The 21,896-nt window shown below is 53.7% G+C and overlaps 1 protein-coding gene across 1 annotated transcript in view; it reads right to left on the minus strand.

Moving 5' to 3' along the window:
* Positions 1-1,631: 1,631 nt before the first annotated feature.
* RNF43 (ring finger protein 43) overlaps positions 1,632-21,896 on the minus strand; it is a gene marked incomplete at both ends in the record, with an annotated part of 59,092 nt that continues 38,827 nt past the window's right edge. The window contains 8 exons of the mRNA XM_082493230.1: positions 1,632-1,675; positions 7,782-9,311; positions 9,781-9,883; positions 10,459-10,614; positions 11,226-11,327; positions 11,851-11,982; positions 13,317-13,391; positions 18,322-18,444. Coding sequence (XP_082349356.1) covers positions 1,632-1,675; positions 7,782-9,311; positions 9,781-9,883; positions 10,459-10,614; positions 11,226-11,327; positions 11,851-11,982; positions 13,317-13,391; positions 18,322-18,444 — 2,265 coding nt within the window. The remainder of the gene's footprint in view (positions 1,676-7,781; positions 9,312-9,780; positions 9,884-10,458; positions 10,615-11,225; positions 11,328-11,850; positions 11,983-13,316; positions 13,392-18,321; positions 18,445-21,896) is intronic.

Consider the following 21,896-nt stretch of genomic DNA (forward strand, 5'->3'; position numbering starts at 1 on the left):
AGGATTATCCTGAACTGGGACTACATAACCAGTGCGCTGTCTTGAGCTGGAGCTGCTGCTTCAAAGGAAGACACAGAAAGCTTATTGAGCACTGAGCAGATGGGGGAGGTCTGTCCCTACAGTGGGTTTCAAATTGTCAGGAGTTACCTTCAGCTCCAGTGTTGCAGCCTCACCAATGCTTCGTTGGCATTAACTCTGGAAATGCTTGGTGCCACCTAAACATGCACTTCACATGGGAATCTGGCTAATTCTTTGGCCTGAATGATCATTTAGGGCAATGAACTCGACAGTCTAATCCCTGCTCTATGAAAACTGTTTGGGTGCTATATGTTTTGAATTTGGCAGGTTTTATTTTACTTTAATGTCCCCAAATTATGAGATGTAGGAAATAAGAACTAAGTGATGTTCAAAAAAAAAAAAAAAAACAAAACAAAAAACAACCCACAAATGGGAGGGGAAAAAATAAACCGAGAGCCTAGGAATTTCTTAAGTTTTCTCTCTCCATCATCAAAATGTTAGAAAAGGCAGAAGGGTATTTTGAAAAATTCCTTCACAGGATCATTTCGGGAGTCTCAGAAACACAAAGATAAGGCTGGGCGATGGGTGGGGGCTCTGCCCTGCATTTATTAGGGATGCTTTTTCTGGGAATTTTTGTTGTGTCTTGGGGCAGTGAGAGAGGAAGGAGAGAAGCAGGAGCCATGTGAACTCAAGGGTTTTCCATGACTCTTGTGACGGGGGCATCTCAGGTCTGAAATAGGCTCACAAATGAGTTGCTCTTAACAGCGCTGGCCATCACACCTATGGGTAGGTGGAGGAGTTAGAGGATGAGTGAGAGACTTGTGCACATTGCCAGATGGATTCTTTGCAATGGAAAGAGTCTGACCCAGCTCCTTCCCAGAAATGTTGACATTGTCCCCGTGTCTTCACCTCTCCTGCTGCTGGCAAAACGCCACCCATGGCTGAGATGGCATCAGCTGAGGGACAATGAAGTGATCAAAAGTGGTGAGAGCTGTTGGTTTCCAATGAAGTCAGAAGCAGCACCTTGCAGGGCAGACCTGTGAGTGGTGAGATGGAGAATAGCTTGTTCCTGTGTCTGAAATAAGAGCGGAAAAGTTAAAATGAAGAAGTCTGGCTTTTGACCTAAGCGAGGAAATGAAGTCAGGAGCTACCAGGCCACAGAAAGTCATTTCTGCAGCTTTTGGTCTTGAAGGCTTGTTTATTTTTGAAGCGTTTAGCAAAACCTTCTGTGGCATGAACATGCCAAAATAGCAGCTTGCACTCACTCCGCGAGCTCTCCAGCTGGTGACTCCCAAGACCGGTCTCCGAGCGAGCCAGCCCACGCAGACAGATGCCACAGGATGAAGATGGGCTGCCTGTGCCTTCAAAGGAGAAGGGGACCTGGAGAACACAGCTCTGTGTTTGCGTGACCATCGCAATGTGGGAACATGTGAGGAGACCACAAGTGTCACGTTGCTTATTTGCAGTCTGCATCTTGGCGTGGGCTGTGCAGGTCAGGGCTGGTTATTCGCCGTTGCCTGTGCAGGGAGCAAGACCTGAGCTCCTCTATGGCTGGTACAGTGAACATCTTTGTCCACTCCAGCTCTCCAGTAAGCAAACAGGCCAGTGTTTTATTAAACTGAGTGTTCATGGACATCCTGGACCTCCTCTTCAGACCCTGCATTCAAAGAAAAGGAAAAAGAAAGGTGTCAGCTACAACTAGCTGAACATTCCCCGACTCTGCAGCTGCTGGGGCCTTGACCCTGCGATACAGAGAACAGATGCTACAGTGAAAGCCACTAAGTTGCTCCCAATATTTTAGAGGGACTTTTCTGGCCACCTCCCCAATCAGTTTATTCCTCTAAGTTAAAGCACAATAAAATGTAAAGATAAGACGTCAAGCCACCCTTTAAATATTTCAGAAGATACAGGCTAAGGGTATGGTGCACCCTACTAGATGTTTGCTTTTGAGGCTTTTTGATGTTTGCTCTTTGAGGAAAATCTCTACAGCCTTTTTAAAAATTATTAGCAACAGAAAATAACACCGATTCATATTCACACAGGGCCACAGCAGCACCTTCCAGGGACAGGGGACGACATCATCAGAAACTCCAGACAACAGAAGTGGACTGCAAGTGGTGTGCGTGCGCAAGAAAGGGATGGCACATGCATTTCACTGCATTCAAGAAGTTGCACAAATTGCTTCTGAGTCCCAAACAAGCCAAACCCAACTGAGTGGTGGTTGGCCGCAAACACCAACCCCTCATGCCCACCAAGGACTGCAGCTCGTGCTCTTCTCCAGTCCCTTCCACCTGGTGAATTATTGGCAGGCAAGTGCTGAGTAGTTTTACTTTGAAACATTCAACATAAGGGCTGCCAAGATACACTGCACCCGGAGTTGCTGCTTCAGATAGTCCCTTTCTCTCCAAGTGACTGTGTGTTGAAGCACAAACCACAGTCCCTTTCCCACACGTCTCCCAAGCTCTCACGCAGGGTCAGCGTAGCCCAGTAAAGGCATAAATGCATTATTTTTCACATTTCCCTTTTTCTTAAATGTTCCCGAGATCAAAAGGAAACAAATGCCCATGCAGATATTGGCAGAGAGCAATTCAAAACAGTCACAGCAAATTCTTGTTTGTTATACATCACCAGCTGTAGGAACAGGACCTCTGAAAATTAAATATTTGGGAAGAAAATAAACAAATGAGATTCTGCTTTGAAAATGCAGCAAATTGATGTGGGAAAACTAATGCACAGACACAGTGTTACACGTATACATGTGTGTGCAGGCATGGCTAAAGCGCCAGCAGAGTTTGAGCGTATCTGGCATTTGTGATTTGTGTCATGGGCACGCTGAATAACCCATTGCCGACTGCTTCTCATGTAGACCAACTTCTGTGCAGCACAAAAGATACAGCTTCCATCACTCTGTGATCAGTCAGACGCCCCAAGTCTCAAATAGCATTACTAAAATCTTCTGAAAACTCAGCCTATGTGGGTGCCCCCCATTACACAAACAGAAAGGAAGGTTAAAAAAGGGTCTCGAATTGGGAGAGGCAACAGAGCCTCAGCTGCGGAACCGGCCATTGAGACCCACACAGAGCAATGACCTGAAGGAGCACACCTTGGTGATACAACAGAGATCTTGTTCTTTGGGTATTAGGTTTTAATGGTGGTCTTTTTCTGCCCTCTAATCCCTTTCCCGGCTCTCTAGTAAAGATCAAAGACACGACATGAAAGGGCATGGCTAGGAGGATGAGCAGGAGATGGAGGAGAGGGGGAGGATGGTGGCAGCGTGCTGCAGGAGGGGAGATTTCCCAGAGAAAGAGCAATGATGAGATTTCAGCTGCCTGTGCTGGGAGTAATATGGCTGTTCTGGAACGAGCACTATGCGTGCTGGGGTGGTTTAGGAAGCCATCTAGCTGTAATTCACTGCTAGTTGTCTGACTTCTCTTAAGAGGATCCATTCAGCATTGCTTGAGGATTGATTTGTCGGTGAAACAACTCCCAGGTTGAGTCTCCCAGGCAAGAGAGGCCGGGATGTATCTTTATGCAAACCCCACCAAGAAAAGCTGGTGGAGGTGCGCAAGGAAGCGGCGTAAACTCCCGAGATCACGCAAAGCATCTCTGAGATCATCTGACCACATCACCCTGGCGATGGCTGAGGGCAGCGCTACTCTCTGCGATGCCAGTGCACGGCAGTGCCTGCCCAAGCGGAGCGTCTCCGGGGGCTGTGGACCAAGGCTCAGCCTCCCCTCGCAGCTGGGCGAGGTAAGCACACACCTGGAGGGTGCTGCATCCCGCGGGAGCACCGTCAGCTTCTGGAATCCCTGGTTTAGGGACTTCCTGAGCCAGGGAGGATATTTGCATCTCTGCATTCGAGAGCTCTTGATCTAGGCTCTCGAACGCATTTTACTTCTGGCACCTACATCCTCTGGGCAAGGAGCACCACTTTGATTACACACCGTGTGTTACCTTATTGGGTGTTCCAAAGCTTCTGGGTCCCGTTTGATGCCACCACCTATTTTGTTATAAGCACCAGTGAGTGTCTCTTATCTGCCTTCTTCCCTGCTCTCCGGATTTCATATCCTGTCTTTCATATCCTCGGCTAATGATCTTTTTCCCACATGAAAGCCTCTATATTCTTTGTGTTGTCTCAGAGAAACCTCATCGCTGTGATTGTACTCGATACCTTTCTGCACTTCTCTCAAGTCTGCTGTATCTGTTTTTGAGAAGCAGCGATCAGTGATGGATCCTAGCTGTGAAAGCACCACCAGCTTACGCAGACGCATAACGGCACTTTCTGCTTGTCCCACGTTTGTTCCCAGCCAGCTCCTAATAATAATTTGACTTTTACTTAGAAGCAGTTCTGCTTATGTGTGGCATTTTGTGCTACTTGCACGGGATTTCATCCACCACCCTATTGCCTGGTAACGCAGCGATGGGAGATCCTTCTGTAATGCTTTGTCACCAGTTTTAAAGCTGACAGTCCTGAAGGATTTTGTCTTTTATAAACTTTGCTATCTCCTCTCCTTGTCCAGGATATTTATGAGCTTGCTGAAAGGTGCAGACAGTTGGAGAACTCCACGTTCCTCCTTCTTCGAGTAACCTTCCTCCATTAAGACTGAACTGCACTTTGTCTCCTATTTTTTAGCAAGTTATTTACCTATGAGAGCACCTTCCCTTCTATGCTTTGAGAGCTTCATTCCCCTAATAGATCTGTGAGGCGTTATCTCTCTCTACAAAAGCTGTGTTGCCTCCTCCCCTGGTTTTCACATATGCCTACAAGTCAGACCCTGTATTTGAATTTTTAACAATTTGCTTGGCAGGAAAGTCAGGCTCATCGTTCTGTGGCTTCAGCTATTTCAAGCTGATATCGCCCTCAGCTTTTCCTTCTGGCTCTGGGCATGGGTAACAGATTGCAGTCCACATTCGTGATTTAGCAGTTTTGTGCTTGAGCCCCTGCACGATGCCCGGGTGAGTGACCTGTAGCCCTGGCAATTTGTTGCTATCCGCTTTACTGCTGTGCCTCAGAAACACTAAAACTGATTTATGAGGGATCCTCTATTCCATGCCCTGAATGGAGATGTACCAGGCTGGGAACCTCCTCAAGCACTTCCACGCTGATCACTAATGCAATAAATTCAGTTTGCTCTTCTGCTATGCAGTTACAGCCCTTGAACATCCCTCTTAGACCTGTGTTACTCCCTGGACCTGCAGAGCCTCTGGCAGCCTTCTCCCTTCTGATGGAGTTGAAAATGTTTGCATTAATACTCTCTCTTTTTCACAAGCTGTTCATAGAAATCTTCCCTGGCCTGCCTCACCGTGGCTCTGCACTTAGCTTTGCATCCAACTCTTTTCTGATGTCTTTGTCTTGCCACACCTTCGCTTTGGAAGAACAGCTTCTTGCTTCTAATTGCCCTCTCTGGTGCTTGGCCAGCCCTTTTCTGGGGCTGTAAATGATCCCTGTGCCCAAAAGCATCTTATTCTTTTGACTGCTTCTTTTGGTATTATTTGAAGAAGATTCTCATGTATATGTAGGCTCCTCTTTTGCAGCCTGTGCTAATGCAGTGTATTATAACCCTAATTCCATACTCCTCCTACTTAGGCGCAATTGGGGATTTGTGTGTTACTTGTCATGGGACTTTACACTCCCCTTTAACGCAGTGTCCCTGCCCTGCCACCAGAAGAGACACACTCTTCTCCTCTCTGTAATTTCACCTGGGAATTACAGGGTCCCACTGTTTGTGTTGTTTTTTTTAAAACTGGATTTCTGAAAAGTTTGTCAAAACTTTAATTTAAAGCTGGGCTTTTTAATTCATCCACTTATATTTTTAGCCTTGCAACATTTATCTAGAGGCATATATGCATTTCTCCTTGGTGTCCTGCTTACATGGGACTGTCTGTTGAGATTGTTCTTTGCTCTGTTTACTTGTTCTCTATTGATCTATGTCCAGTCCCTTTCTCAGATAAAGAACTGATGTGATTATAACTCAGAAGTTGTCTTATGTCAACCAACGTGTTTTCAGCTTGATGGCTTTTCAGCATAAGCCCTGCATGAGCTCTTGCTCTCTTCCACTGTCCTCAGTTCCTAATAAAGTTAAATCCTTCCTTTCTATGTATTTTCTCAATCTTACACGGAGATTCTGACTCTCTGGCTGGTCCTCAAAGCATCCACAGAAGCTACTGCGATCAAACAGACATAGAGTCCCACTGTTTTCAAACACACTGGCCCTCCTAGCTCCTGGTAAAGGCAGGTAAGAGCGAACAAGGGCTGCATGGGCTCAGCAAAGCATGCTGGCACCGGCTCTGGGCGGGTGGCAGGGACGTCTCCAAAGAGACAGAGGCATCACAGCAGGGGCCTTTGCAATGCCCTGGGCGCTGCAGCACCCAGCGCCCCGTCATAGGTGCACAGACTCCTGCTCTGGTGACCTGGGGAATCCTCCCAGTTTCATTTTGAGCAATTCCTGAGCAGCCTGCCCTCACGCCAGGAGGGCTCTCTCCACGTGGAGGTCCCCTGCTGTGATCCTGGGAGGGCTGTGTCCTGGCCGTATCACTGACCACCGCCTCCAACTCGGGGGACATCAGCACCCAGAGCTACCTGCAAACCAGAGACATCTCTGCACTGCTGCCTCATCTCTCGAAACGGCAGCATCCCTCCGGGCCCTTTGAAGAACCTCCCGTATCACCTATCTGCAGTGTCAGGCACTTCTGCGCCTGGGAAAAAAAAAAAAAAAAATATATATATATATGTTCCTGGGAGTCTGGGAGCCCGGAGCGCCGCAGGCAGCCAGCACCGTGCCCCATCCAGCCTCTCCCCCTTCCCTGCTGCCTCCTCGGCAGGCGCTCCAGCACCGGGAGCCTGGGTGTGGTGTAGGGCTGGATAGACGAGCATGGGGAGGAAGTTATTATCTCCGTGGCACAATGGGCACGGTGAGTCACGAGTTTAAAGCCAGCGTTTTAACAGAAATTAGGCAGCTAGATCTGTATTTGGTACCTAAATCAAAACGATTTGCCCGAGGAGCTGCAATGAGTCAGTGGCGGGGCGAGGAAGGGAGCCAGGCTCTGCTCGGAGCCAGCGCTGACTCGCAGGTTGCTGTACCCAGAGGAGCCCGAGAGAGCGAGACCTGGGAGCTAAACTCACTGAGGTTCTTTCAAACAGCCTCGTCTCAAAACGCATTTTTCCCCTCTCTCTACAGCAGCCAGGCAAAGGGCCAAACTTTAATTACAACTGATTTCCAAAAGACACTAAAAGGCAACTCCCACGCAACAGAGGCAGGTGAGAAATGAGGGATGTGCAAATCCATAAACTCATTTAGTCTGTTCTCCTACTACCACCGTCCACGCACACTTCCTTCCTTATTGATTCCGGTTAGCTGGCGTTGGCTAAAACAACGAGAGCCCAATAAGCCTCAATGATAACGCCTCTGCCAGTAAGACATCCAGACTGATGTAAGGACACTGAGAAACATGGTCCCACCCCTTCCTTTGGGAGATATTCCGGCTGCTAAAGATCTTTAGTTAAAAATAGCCACCTTATTTCTCATTTGTATTATTTTAGGAAGAGACTGCAGGGTTTAGTGCTCTCATTAACCGGCTTGCTAATTGTTCGGGCCGTCACCTCCAGACAGGTGAGCTCTGAAACGCTTCTGTTGTCAGTGGTCCCGTAGGAAAGCCCATCGTGAAGGTACCCAGGTCTACTGGCAGCCAGAGTACCCTCAGCAAACCACCCTCACACCCTCGTTCGCCTGCTCGCTGCAAGAAGAGGCCAACACCCGACTTACCCCGACTACCCTGCTGAGACGGGCAGTGAAAGTGAAGACTCAGACTGTGTCTGGGGGTGCCCGTCCCCGAGAAATCAGCAGGAACTGTGCGGTTTCCCTCCCGTCCTGACAACCCCTCCTCCTGCTTTTTCAGCTCTGAGCCGGACTGCGGCACTAAACACTTCCAGAGCGGCCGAGAGCCCGAGCCGCAGGGCGGGGGAGCGCTTGGGATCAGGGGCTGGACTTCGGGCGAGCAGCGGTAGCCAGCGGGGTGGCCGTGAGGAACGTGAACGTCGCAGGCTTTGGGCAGGGCTGAGTCCTGGGGCAGGAGAGCGGGGTCGGGCTCTAGGGGACACTTTCTTTTCCTTCGGTGATGACGGCTCTGTAAGCTGTGTCTCGGGGGCAGCGGGGCAGGGGATGTGCCAGCGGCTCCCGACTGTCTGTTGGCATCTACACTGAAGTCCAACCTGTTTGGAGAAGCAGAGGGGGCATGAGGGGCGTCCCGGCCTTGCTGGGGACAGGCTGGCTGTCCTGCCGGAGCTGCCTCCTGTGACACAGCGCTGCTTTCCGGAGGCTGCTGACAGTGATGGCTTTTCTCAGTCCTCCTTTGTGTCCGAGCACCATGGAAGCCAACCTTGGCCCCAGAGTACCGGGATTTGCGCTGCCCAGGCCCCTGCCCGGCCCGCCCGGGTGGACACTCCGCGTCTCGTCTGTAGTGATGGTGCTGGTGGTGGTGGTAGTGGACGTGGCTGAGCACCTGGGGCTTGGCCGGAGCAGCACCCCCAGGCACCATCAGGTCCAAGGACCTGGGCCGCGTCTCCCTCAGCGCCCGCGGCTGCTCCTGGCCATTGTCCGTGGCGGGTCCCTCCGAGCTGCAGTACACGAAGGGGTCGTAGTCACTGCTGAGGGAGCTGCGGAAAGTGGAGCAGCTGCCGTGGATGCCCTGCAGACTGACATCCGTGCAGTTCAACATGGAGTCACTGGAGGAACCGTGGCAGGGCCCCGAGCTGGAGTCGCTGCCCGGCCCGTCCGCCAGGTACCCGCTGTGCTCCGTGAGATAGCTCTCCCCGGAGCCGCTGCTGTTGTGCTGGTGCCCGTGGCTGCCCCCCCGGCGCAGGGTGGGGGCGCGGTGCTGCTTCTGCGCCAGGGCTGCCTTGAGCCCCAGGCAGGGGGGCTGGGGCTGGAGAGAACAAGTCCTGTGGGGTGGCAGCGTCTGTCCGCACGCCGAGGGGTTGGGATGCTGCTGGCCCAGCAAGCCCGGGGCCAGGGGGGACGGGTGGCCACAGGCCAGCAGGGAGGCGGCTGGCCTGTAGGGCATGTAGTGGATGGTGCCAAAATCCAGCTGGGAGAGCTCTGGAGAGTGGAAGAAGGGGTTGCCGTGGGCTGGCTCCGGGGGAAAGCTCCTGAGGTTCCTCTGAGGATACGCGTGTGGGAGGTGGTAAAGGGCATGTCCCGGGTGCTGGCGGAAAAGGTGGAGACGCCGTCCGGGCTCCATGTCCCGTGGGGCCAGCCTGGAGCCAGCGGCTGTGGCCTGGTCCACCGAGTCTCTGGCTGTGGAGAAAGAAGGCAGCATCCAGCATAGGTGCCACAGCCCAGCTGCAGTTCCTCCAGCATCAGTGAGCCTCTACTGCATCCCCACCGCGGTCCCACATCCCACCCATGCCCTGCAACTCCTCACTGCCACCACCAAACCATCCTGGTGGTCCTGCACACTCAGCACCCTCCCTGCTGCCCCGACCCTCGGATCCCACCTCCCTTCCCCGCAGGTCCCAGCACTGGAAGGCCCTCCTCTCTGTGCAGGTCCCACCCCAGCCCAGCGCCTCGCTGTACACCGTGGGGGCTCACATGCACAGGGACCCCTCTCCATGCACACACCGCCCTGTACACCCACATGCACAGAGACACATGCTCCCACTGATGCACCGACTGTATGCATCACCCAAGGGTACGTGGACCTCCTGGGCACAACCCCTCCACCCAACCCCATCCCTGGCCGGGAAATGCTGTGTCTGAGCCCTACCAAGAATATTGAACATGCAAAGTGGACACGTGTGGTGTTGCTGCAGCCAGGGGTCAACACACTCCCGGTGAAACTCATGGGAGCACGAGATGATCCGCAGTTCCTAGAGAGAGGTGGAGAGAAGAGGAGGAGTGTGAGCAAGGAGAACCATGTCCCAAGACTTGGATGGCTCCTTCTCAATGGACACGAGCCTTGTAGGATGGAAAGTTGTCTAACGCAAGCGGTCTGCAGCTCAGCTTTGCCTGGAGGAGGCTGTGCAGCAGCCTGGCAGCTCTGGGTCTGCTTGCTGCGTCCAGCTCTGGGGCGTGAAGGTCCAGAGAGAGGTGCTCGCCCTTGGGAATAGGGGGGTTTCAGGCTGAGTGCTTTGGAGAAGCAAACCCCGCTTTTGTCCTGTTGTTTCAACACGGACGTATTACGGACATTTTACCCTACAGCGACAGCTGGAGACCCGTCTTCAGGGAATCTGAATCTGCAGGAAAGTGACTTCAGCAGGAGCAGGGCTTTTTTAGCCAAGGGGCAAGCGGACCTCCATCGATGCCAGTCCTTTCCCAGCCCTCCGGAGTTGCTGAATGAAACATCCCAAGGGCCTCCCGCCCCTGCCAGACTGCTCAGCTCCCACCGGATGGTGGCTGGGAAGCTCCGAGCTGTGGCTAACCAGCAGCCATGCCCGCAGCCTACCTGGCCCTCGCTGAACTCCTCCAGGCAAATCGCACAGACCGGGGCTGAGCTGCAGCTGCTGGCCGAGTCCCACCGCGACGCCTGCCGGCTCCTTCCCTGGTACTTGCGCGTGGCCAGCTGCCCGATGGCCTGCATGGTCTGCTGCTGCAAGGAGTCCTGCCGGGGAGAAAGGAGGTTTTAAGGAGAGGCTCAGCCTTACGTTGCCATACTGCCCGTTGCCCTTTCGTTTTCAAAATGGGATTATCAGGAATCTGGGGGTGCTACTCATTTCCAGATGTGACTTTTTGTCTAACCTGACTTAGCTTTGCCGCCAGCGGGAGACAGCTGGCACTGGCCGTTCAAAGTCACTCAGCTGTGCTGAACTTTTGAGCCCCAAAGGCTTGTCTTTCTATAGGACAAATGGGGTATTCTCAAATATGGAAACACATCTGACTCTGGAAAGATGATTATTTAATTTGTTAGTTTCTGTTAAAATCTTCTACTCTCTTGTGGGGCAGCTCTGCAGCTTTGGGTGCTGGGACAAGCTCTGCCATGTGCTGGGACTGCAGGCTGCAGTGCTGGTGGGGTGGCAGGAGGAGAGCAAGGCCACCGCACGAGGGATACTGCCAGCCCATCGCAGGATCACTCCGCTCATCCCTGCGCTGCTCCCGCCTCATGTGGCCACATCTTCAGTTGACAGAGGCACATTTCGCCTCCCAAACCGTGTCTGTTCCTGCCCTTCATGCGCTTCTGTTTGCTCAGAGACATCTGCTCTGTGAGGTTCCTACCTGAGTCCTGTTCAGCTGGCACTTTGTGCGGACAACAAAAATCAAAATGATGACGACCACAGTGCTGACCACCGTGAGAAGAATCCAGACGTCGTAGTCCGGCTGTTGGATGAAACAGGAAAGAAATTACTCTTGTGTGGCAGGGGTGGGAACTAGAGGCTAGGCAGGGGGATCCCCATCTCTTCCTGACCATCAGCCTGTGAACACGTGATCCTTGGCCAAGCTCTACCTCCTTGCTCTTTACAGGTAAAAGACAAAGTGTTGAGTCTTTTCTCCACATGCCAGCAGGAATGGAATTTCTCTGCCTTGCAGCACCTCAGCTCCCTAGAGGCCATGGTCCAAGGTAGCAGAAGATGAGGAAATCAAGGCTTGGTCTCACCTGAAGAGACAGGGAAACCACTTGCTTCCCTCGCGATGTTTATGCAAAAGAAGCTACATAAGCTGAAAGCCCTTTTGAGCCTTTATTTGCAGCACGTCATCTGAATGCTGCAGACAGGCAGCCCCTGCAAAGGAGGGGTCTTGTCCCTGGGGAGGAAAGCTCAGCATCTTTGGGACAGTCCTATTCCACGGCACAGCAGCTTGGGAGGGAGGATACAGAAGGCAGTGAGAATGGTGTCTGTCTCACCCAAGCTGGTGGCTCCTTGACCTCTATCTTCACGTGGGCCTCTCTGTTCTTGTTCACGACGCCCATGAGAAGCTCAGCATCGTGGCCCCTGATCAGAACCACAGGCTGACTCAGACCTCTGGGCTTTCTCAGCTGTAAAGAAACAAACATGGTGTGAGATGGTCCAGAACAGCCTGAAACAAGGACGATCCCACCCTCCCAGGCACGTCTGGTTCCTCTTGATCCTTCTTGCGCACACTTTAGAGACTGACTGCTCCCCAAAATTTGCACTATCCCTGTACGATGACATCAGATGGAAGCTCCTCCTCTTTTAGCAACCCTTCAGCATGGCTTTCTTCATTTCCTCTGACGGTGCCTCCTCATGCACAACTGGGCACTGCTCAGTGTCTCCTGTACTCCCCTTCCAATCCCCTGTGCAAAAGTTTTTGGTCTCTCCTCTTCCACGTGGTAACTGCCAACGACACTGCCGAGCACTGCCTTCGCTACAGAACTGCTTCCTCTTCTCTTCCCGTGAGACCCATCAGTGTTCCCCCTCCTCCCTCTGTGATCTGCAGGACATTCAGTTTGTTTCTGATCATACCGGTGGTTTTTCCGCCACGGTCCTGGCACGGGCCGGCTCAGCAACTGTCCGAGTCCACCCACTCCTGCAGCCTGACCTGAATGAGGGATGGCCATCTGACCCACTAACCCCTTCCCATACCCTTACTGAGCAACCTCAGTGGCACCTCATGGGCTCGCACTTGCTGCTGCATTTCTCCGGCATCAGAAATTAAGCTGTAAGCACATGAAAGAACCACGAGGGATGGATCCAGCGAGCAGGAGTCAGCTCGGAGTTTGATAAGCTCAAGCACCAGCTCCCCAAGCTGTCCCCTTATCTAATGCCGGATGCTTTTCATTATCCCTTGATTATTTTGATAGGAAACCTACTCCTTTCCAGAGATGACAGCAGCGTTGGTGGAAGGGACCTCTGGAGGGCTCTAATCCAACGTTAAACTTGCAGAAGGAGTATCACCAACAGCACAGCAGGGTGGCTGTGACTTTGGCTTGAAAACTCGAGAAATTCTATGATTCTATAACCCATCTTTCCCCTAAGGTAGGGCAGGGCTGTCTGTACTAGATGGGACCAGGTAATCTGTGCTTTCCCAAGCGGAATCATCCAGCTCCTGGCGGAAAAGCTTGATTGAATCGACCAGACCATGTCCTTTAAGAGCAGCGAGGTGCTGTTCTCAAGGTGCTGGCCTGCTTCTGCTGGGGGGAGATTGGGACGTGCCATGGAGTGAGCAGAAGAGAAGAGCGCTGGCTGTGCTCATCGTGAGCTGGGTAAGAGCTCAGGTTCAAAGCCAGCCAGCAGTATCCTCCTGGGACCTCCCGCTGCGTGTCGGTGGCCAGTGAGTTCTGACGCGGGCACATTTTGGGGTGGGAGAGGGGCACTGTGGTTTAGCTGATAATATCAACGGGGTTTGTACCTGATCAGCAGCGCTTTCATCATCGGTAATGTCAAAAAGGATCGCGCGGGCTCCACGCTCCCCCGCCAGCTTTGCCTGTCCAAAAGAACAGAAGCTTCAGTGGACATTTTGTATTGTACATCTGTATTAACATCTGCATTAACATTTACCATTTGGGTATGTGTCTGCCTCCCTGGCTCTTCACAGGAGAAAGAAGCACCCGCTGCTTAGATTGAGAAAACAGCGTACACCTTGGTTTCTGTACTCGTGTTGAGCTGCAGTGCCTCTCTTCCTAGAGCTCTGCGGTTCACCAACGGTTTCTCCCTACAGTTGTGCGGCCAAGTTAGTTGGTGGGCTTGCAGTCACAGCAGCCCACAAACCCAAACACCAAATTCCCCAGCTGCCTGTGCCGTGTGCCCCTGTGCTTCAGAGCTGGATTTGCTCTGCACCATTAACGCAACGCTCCTGTTCCAGGACAGCAGAAACCTCTGCAGATCCCCACTTCTCACCACGGCTGCACCAGCCGTGGGCTGTCTATGGGCCTGGCTCCCACACACATTGCTCTCTCTGGTCCCCGTCTCCCATGTCATTATAGAATCATAGAATGGTTTAGGTTGGAAAGGACCTTGAAGATCATCGAGTTCCACCACCCCTGCCATAGGCAGGGACACCTCCCACCAGACCAGGTTGCCCAAGGCCACGTCCAGCCTGGCCTTGAACACCTCCAGGGATGAGGCCTCAACAACCTCTCTGGGCAACCTGGGCCAGTGCCTCACCAACCTCACAGTGAAAAACTTCTTCCTAATGTTCAATCTGAACCTGCCCTCTTCCAGTTTGAAGCATTCCCCCTCGTCCTATCACTCCATGCCCGAGTAAAAAGTCCCTCTCCAGCTCTCCTGTAGGCCCCCTTTAGGGACTGGAAGACCACAATAAGGTCTCCCCAGAGCCTTCTCTTCTCCAGGCTGAACTCTTTCAGCCTCTCCTCATAGGAGAGGTGCTCCAGCCCTCGGATCATCCTCGTGGCTCTCCTCTGGACACGCTCCAGCAGGTCCATGTCCTTCTTATGCTGGGGACTCCAGAGCTGGATGCAGTACTCCCAGTGGGAGTACTGTCCCACCTGTTCTCCCTGATGTCCATCAGGGAGAAGCTCAGGCGATGCCTGGGCTGCGGGTCCGGTCTAGGATTGGGAGCGGGATGGCTTTTCACAGCCCACCGGTTGCTGCGGTCCGTGGAGGACAGCTTTGAGACCCACCCAGATGAGTGTACATGCCAGGCCGGTGAGGTCAAAGCGGCCTACTACCTGCAGGACCTTGCGGGGTCACCCACGTCCTCCCACCGAGCCCTTCGAGCCCTCCAGGCAGGCAGAGGCAGCCTCTTGTGAAAGGCAGCCGGGGGAACGTGAACAAAGTGCAGGGCTGGGCCGCTGTTACTCATGCGGAGCCCTTTGATCTGCGCGTCCCCGAGCGCCTGTGCAAACAGGGAGCTGCCGGAGCTGCGGCAGCAGTTTACCCGCTGCCTCGCCAAACCCCAGCTCGGGGGCCAGAGGTCAGTGCCGCCGCTTCCCAGCTGCAGTATCAAAGGCAGAGCGCCGGCCGAGCGAAGGGAAGGGGCATTCCCGGCGCAGCCCGCAGCGCAGCGGCGGAGCAGGTTCAGCTCCATCCCTCGCTCGCTGGCGCAGGTCACCCCCACGCGCCTCGTCGGGGAGAAGCCGGGTGCCAGAGGTGGGTGCCGGGGTCCGGGGACAGGGATGAGGATGTGAATGGAGGTGCAGATGGAGGCCACGGAGGCAGGGCCGAAGGCTCTGAGCTGCTGATAGGATTTGACGCTCTGGGGTTGGGTATACCAGATGGGGAAGCTGGAAAAGCTCGGGGCAGGGATCAGAGACTGGGGTCCTGCCTGGGATGGAAGGAGCCCCAGCGTTTGCCAGCACCGAAGAAGAAACAGGACTTTCAGGTAGTGACTTCCACCCGTTGGAGCCAGTCAAGCTTTGACGAACAATGAACAGCTCCACAAAGATTTTATCCCACTAAAGACACCTACGATGGGGAAATGAACAACTGAGACCGGACAAGAGACTCTTCCCCACGTCTTTCTGGCTCCTGTTGCAAAGGACACAACTTCTGTTCGAGCTATTCACAACCTGCTTGCTGTAATCATTTTCGGAGCGCTTGCTGTCTTTGCATCGGATCTCTTCAGCCACGTGGCACAGCTGACCCCCCCCCTCTGAGGACTGAAGTGATTCTGGTGCAAATATGTATTTAAAGACTGATTCAGGAGGTTTCAGCAGTCTGTCAACCAGACTTGCAATCAATGGTTCACTCAGAAAAAAAAAAAACAAAAAACAAAAAACACCCAAAAATTTACAGATAATGCACCAGAAAGAAAAATAAATCACTTTGAATTGATTCCAGAGGTATTTTCCACGCCTTCCTCTCCCCTTGCCGACCAAACACCTTCCCTGCTGATTTTAGCTTTGGATGCTGAAGCAGGGCTAGAATTTAAGAGAGGAGAAGCAGAGAAGCGGCTCAGGTGGCTGCTGGAGTTATCCTCCCGCTGGGCTGGACGGGGTTGCCTGTGCGCGCTGCTTGGCTGGGTGACAGCTAAAGCAGAGGTTGTGATAACGCTTTGCACATGGCTTTTTTTTTTTTTTTTTGATCATCGTTGATACAGAGCTGCAATTCAATATGCAAAGCTCTACCGCAAGAAGCACATGCCAGGAAAACAAGGCTCCTGCTCCAGCGAGCACCAGCCACATCCCACAGCTCCATCCCCGCTCTGGAGGAGAAGCGTTGTCCAGGGATTTTGAGGAAGGGTTCTGTACGGTGTTGGAGGGAAGGAACTTGGCAGAGCCTTCAGGATGGAGAAGCAGCCAGACAGCAATGGCAGGGGGATGGAGGAACCAAGGTACAAGGCAGGGCCCGGGAATGTGGTCAGCTTAAGGAGCATCTGCCTGTATTTCATGGTTAAACTAGTCCTGTCTGGGGGGAGAAGAGCTGTGAGCCTCCCTGGGTGAGATCTTGGAGCAGGACCACCTGCAGGCAGGATGACAACCGACGTCATGTTCAGCTGGAACTCAAAATCCAGAGTTGGATCCGGCTCTGGTAACAAAGCAGTGATGACTAAAGGCCAGTGAACTCTCACTCTGTCAAGTCATGAGCGCAGCAATGAACTGAGGGGTTTATTTCCTTGGGGCGGGGGGGGTTAGTGGTCCTGGAGAAGAGGAGTGAGGATGACCGCAGTGCAGCATGTCTTGTCCTCCCTGTGCAGACCTTCCTCAGCCGTTCCCTGGACCCAGTAACACACTGGTACTTCCAGCGCTGTGATCAGAGACTCAAAGACCAAGGAAAAAACTAACAAAACAGTTTTTAAACCTTTTAGGTTCTTAAATGGAAGACAAGTCTTTGAAGCTGCTCCTTCCTCCCGTTCAAGATCCTCCACAGTAGCTGCGCTGCCCAAACCCGCCGTTGCTGCCCCTCCCCCCCCCCCCCAGCATCCTCCCCTGGCAGATGCGGCAGCCTGGGACCACTGTAACACCATGGCCACGTCGGGATGGACACGGGAGAGCTGGAGCACCCAGCTGTGCCCCTGAGGCACCCGCAGAGCCCGTGCTCTCACATCTGGCACAAGCTGCACTGCGAGCCCCTGGGTTCGCTCTTTATCCCACCACCCTCGGGCGTCCCTAACACCCACGGGTGGGACCAGGCCATTTTCCAGATGTGGGGCAACCGATAGCACATCGATAACCAGCACACCGGTTCGTGCCAACAGCTGGCATCAGCTCCAGGGCAGCGGCAAACCAAACTCCGGCTTCCACCCTGGTCCAGAAAGGGACAGGCATTGCTGCCTGCCCATGCAGCCGGGGTGAGGGGGGGAGGGTGGGGGGGGGGGAAGCAGAAGCAGCCCCGAGGTGGCAAATCCATCGCAGCATCACATCCCTTCCCTTGCTTTTGTTGCCACAGCCTCTGCGAAAAAAAAAAAAAAAAACCAAACCCCGACCTACTGTGCAGGAACAACTGCTTGGACCAAGTTTTGCCTGCCCTCTTCAGCCAAGCTGCAGGGAGGACAGAAAAGGTCCCTGTCCCCATCACCAGCATGTCACTGCCAGCAGAAAGCAGACAACAGGGGCGGCATCACCTGAATGCAATCCAGAGAAAGCCAAGAAGAGCTAAACGGGTTGGTTTTTGGTTTTTTTTAAATGTTTGTAAAGCACTTGTGGGAAATAACACAACATTTTGTACAGAGACAATAAGAGGACGCGGTGAACCACTGGGAAAAAAGCTAATGTTAGCCTTATCCATGCAACTTTATCAGAGACACAACGTTTTTAAGGCTTAAAATGACCCTCGTTCCTACCTGACTTCCTTATTACCAGAGAATTGTACCAGCGACCTCAGCTTTTGACACAGTAACGGCTGTTTCACTACGGTACCTCTTTCACAGGAGACCTCTGAGATCTCCCATCCCTTTGTAGGGCGGATGGTGGCCGGCGCCGTTAGAGTCACGTCCCACCATTAGTTCATCTGGTTTGCTTTTGTCTGAATCGCTCAGTGCTGATCCTTCACGTGCTTCATCCACTGAAGCATCACAGTATTATTTTTAAAGACAGAACCGCAGAAGACGTTTTCTGTGTCCACGTTTTCCCGCAGGGTGGAGGACATAGAGAAACACAAATCCTCAACAGGCCAGGAAGCACGGGGAGGCTGCAGAACAGGAGGGGCACGAGGCTGCCGGGCAGTAAAGCGTACGGGATGCCGGGGAAAGGTCCGAGCTGTCCCACAGCAGCCAGGTTAGGGAAAACTCCACAGCTTTTACAGAGCCAGGCAGCCGAAAACCAAAGGAGGGATGGGCATTGGGGTTGGCTGGCACAGCGTCTCTCCCAAAGAACCCCTTCTCCCAAAGACCCTGCTCTGTCCTTGTCCTTTTCTCCACGTTCCAACAGCTCTTTCCTACCCTGCTGCCTCACTCTCTCCTGCACCATGGCTTTCGCTTCCCAGTCTGGTGCCACCGGGGGCATTTTTGCACCTACCTTGTTAGCCAGAGACAGGCAGGGGTTGGGATCCCGATCCGGCTGTTCAAGCTTGACAATGGTGATGAATCCCGATTCGGTGTGTTCATCCTCGCTGGTGTTGCACAGGGACAGCGGGTGGGACTGCAGGACAAAAGCAAAGGGAAACTCAGATCTTGGGGCTCAGCACTGCAAAGGGTGGCTCGAGCCCACCGCAAACCATGCCGTAAGGACCTGCCCAGGGGGTGTAGGACACCCCTGCAGTGGGCATCACCACCGCTGCTACATCCCACGGCCCCATCCGAGGGCCAGTGAGGCTTTGAACACCGCAAGAAGCAGATCACCAGCAAAGTTTTGGTCCACCAGGAAAATGTCCCAGAGAAAGGCGGACTTTCTACCTTTCTGGGGGCTTCACAACAGTCTGACTTTGTCCCAGTCACAGATATGCAAAGCCAGAGCAGCCTGTGAGACCACAGCCCCTGACTTCTGGGACAGAGCATCCCAGCAGCACAGGTCCTGGTGCTGCGAGGACTGCCGGCATCCTCGGGGCGCGGGATTCTGCCAGCGTGCTCCCCGCCAGTGCTCGGGGCACGGCGAAGGGACCGCAACAAAAAGCAAACTTCTGGTGCCCTTCAAGATTCGGCGCTTCTTGTTTCTCAGCCACCAAACTCAACAACTTCATGATAAATTTGCAGAAGAGAAGCCAAAGGAAGGAGTGAAAAAACTGAAAGCAGGTAGGGAAGTACCAGGAACAAGAAGGGAAGAGGAAAAGATCCCAGTAACCACATCCCCTGGAAAAACATTCATCAGCTTGAGCCAAACTGCTGGCAGCAGGGAGCTGAGAGGGGACGGGGTGGAGGCACCGCGTCTGGGTAGAGACCTCTGCAGAGCATCCTCCAGAAGGGGACACAAGCTGTGGGGCTCACTCCTTGCCAGTGGCACTGGGTTTGGGGTTTGGGGGTGAAGCCCCGCGGAGGTGAGCCTGTCCTGCTGGCGTGGCAGAGGCTGCACCTCATTCCTCTGCGTTCACCATCACGGTGACGTCCACTGCTCTCATCATCAAGCGTGTCATTGCCTCCGATTTTCCAGTCTAAAGGTGGAGGGATGATGGCCTCGTGCTGGATGGCGGGAGGTCGAAGGAAAGCGCAATTTGGCTTTTGGCTCCCTCTTAGGAGTCCCACCAGCTTGCAGGAGCCCTCCCAGCTCTTCCTAATAAAGCCGACCGGCTTCCTCCTCTGTGACTGAAACGTGGTGTATGAAGCACACGGATTATGGTACAGAAAAGCCTGGAATTAGTATGGGTGTTGGACAGCTTTTACTGCATCAGTGTGTGGCAGGGTGGGAAACAAGCAAGCAGGCTCAACGGTATAAACCAGGAGGCTCAGGGCAGGTTTTGTGCCCGCGGTCCATCCAGAAGCATGCCCAGAAGGTTTGCTTGCCCTGCAGGTAATCCTGCGACAGCATCCCAGCGCCACACCAAAAAAAAAAAAAAAAAAAGAGGCAGATTTAAAAAACAGGGGGAGGAATTGCCCAGAGCAGCCCAGGGACACCCATCACCCTCTTGGCCGTGCCCGCGCTGTCCCAGGGGCTGCAGCGGAGCGTTGTCCCATCCTCCGGCTGCTGCGTACCCCAGCGCGGAGCCGGGACACCCCCTCGGCACGGGGCTGGCGGGAGCTGGGGCACGGGGCAGGCTGGGAAGCAGCCAGACGATGTTTCCCCCTCCATTGCAGAAATCCAGCCGTGGGGGAGAGGGAGAAGGGGGCTCACTTCAGCTAACGCCAGGTATGCCGATATCGTCTTTTAATGTCCAAGCGGGTTGCAGGAACAGGTCTTTCAAGGAAGCGCGACTCACCCCAGGCTGGTTTTAGTCACATCCTTCAGGAGGAGATGCACCATGCCCATTTCTCGCTGCCGACAATAAAGGCGCGTAGGGGTTTCGCTCAGACGTGGCCATCTGTATGGATGGCCAAAGGAGACACGCAAGCACCTTCGCTCACTTGGAGCTGCAAAACATCCCCCGTTGGCCCTCCTGGGCACAGGGAGAGGAGAGCTCTGCCTGTCAGAGCCTCTGCGGCCGGAGAGGTCGGGGTGGACGGCGCTAAAATTGGCCGGGGCTGCGTGCGCGGTGCTGGTCCAGGTGCAGGTTGGAGCATCCCGCCCTGCATCTCCCCACCGGTCCTGAGCCCACCGGCCCCGGGGGCCAAGAAGTGCCGGTCTTCACCCCAACCGGTTCCGGTAAAGCCCCCGGGGCTGCAGCAGGAGCTGCCACTGCTTGGTGGGGCTCTTGGCCATACCCGGCCTCTCCCGGGGTTCTTGGCTGTGGTCCCCCCGCATCCCATGGGGATACCCCTCAGAGAAGTGCCAGGCTGACCAGGGGGAAGGGGGGGAGGTGGGAAAGGGGGGTTTGTGCAGCTCCCGCTGCGATATGAGCCGGCACTGACTCCCGACGCACCCGCGTCCCGGCACCATGAAAATCAGGAGGCACTGCAAAATCACCGCGGTACGGCGTGCAGCGCTAAGTCTCGGGCTACCGAACAAGAATAGGTCTTACCAAGCCACGAAAGTGAGTTAAAATGGTGAGGATTAAAAAAAAAAAAACAAACAAAACCCACCCCAAAACAACAAACCAACAACACGAACCCACAACCACAGATGTGCAAATTGCCCAGATTCCGCAGTAGGTAACACCCACAATCACAAGGGCATAAAGAAATCAAATCCCAGATTCTCACCTAACCACCAGGAGCTCGGAGACGGAGGAGTAAGCGATGTATGAGCTACGACATAACCTGCCACACTCTAAAATCCTGCGCAGGGCAGCTCGGCTCTGAGGAACTGCTGCGTGCCTTTGACTGGCAGTCCCTCACCCATCTTTCTCCCGGGGTCTACCTCGCTAATCCATAGTGATATCAGAAGAAAACTGTCAAAACGCTAAATAATTTAGACTTCGGACTTAAAGACGCCAGACAGTGCGCAGTCGCACCAAGCCAAGCACCATAAACTCTAGAAACTGAGGTTTCCGGGGAAGCAATCCAATCTGTTACGACTTGGGAGCGCTCAGGGCAGGCTCCCAAATAACCCAGCGCTTCCCGCGAGCAACGGCAGGCGCTGCCCCCACCAAGACCAACACGGCACCGAGGTGCCCGGGATCCCGCTGGCGTTACCAAGCAATGCCATTACTTTTATACTCTGTTTGCTTGACTGGGAGTTCTCCGGCTTCTGGTTAATAATATCGTTTTAATAATCGCAGAAAAACACAATACAGGAAATGCAAAGAGCGCGTCTCGTGGTACATCTAATAATTCAGAGATAACCCTCCTGCCGACGGTACCGAGCTTCACCGGCTTGCTCCCGGCGGAGCCCACGCCGCCGGCGCTGGGGAAGAAGTCGCACCTCCCGGCGCTGCTTGGAGCTGTGTCCGACGCTGGGTGGGAATGGCCTGGGGTGCTGCGACGTGTCTGGGGCGAGGGACAGTCCTGCGCGCGGAGCACGGAACAGCCGCTCTGTGACGAGGACTGCTGGGCCTGATCACAGCATTAATGACAAACATTGGGAATAATGTGCTTTGAAGCCCCTCTGCTGGGAGGACAGGCTGG

Source organism: Vanellus vanellus (genome assembly GCF_965231255.1).
Source record: "Vanellus vanellus genome assembly, chromosome: 19".
In the NCBI taxonomy this organism is placed as follows: Eukaryota; Metazoa; Chordata; class Aves; order Charadriiformes; family Charadriidae; genus Vanellus; species Vanellus vanellus.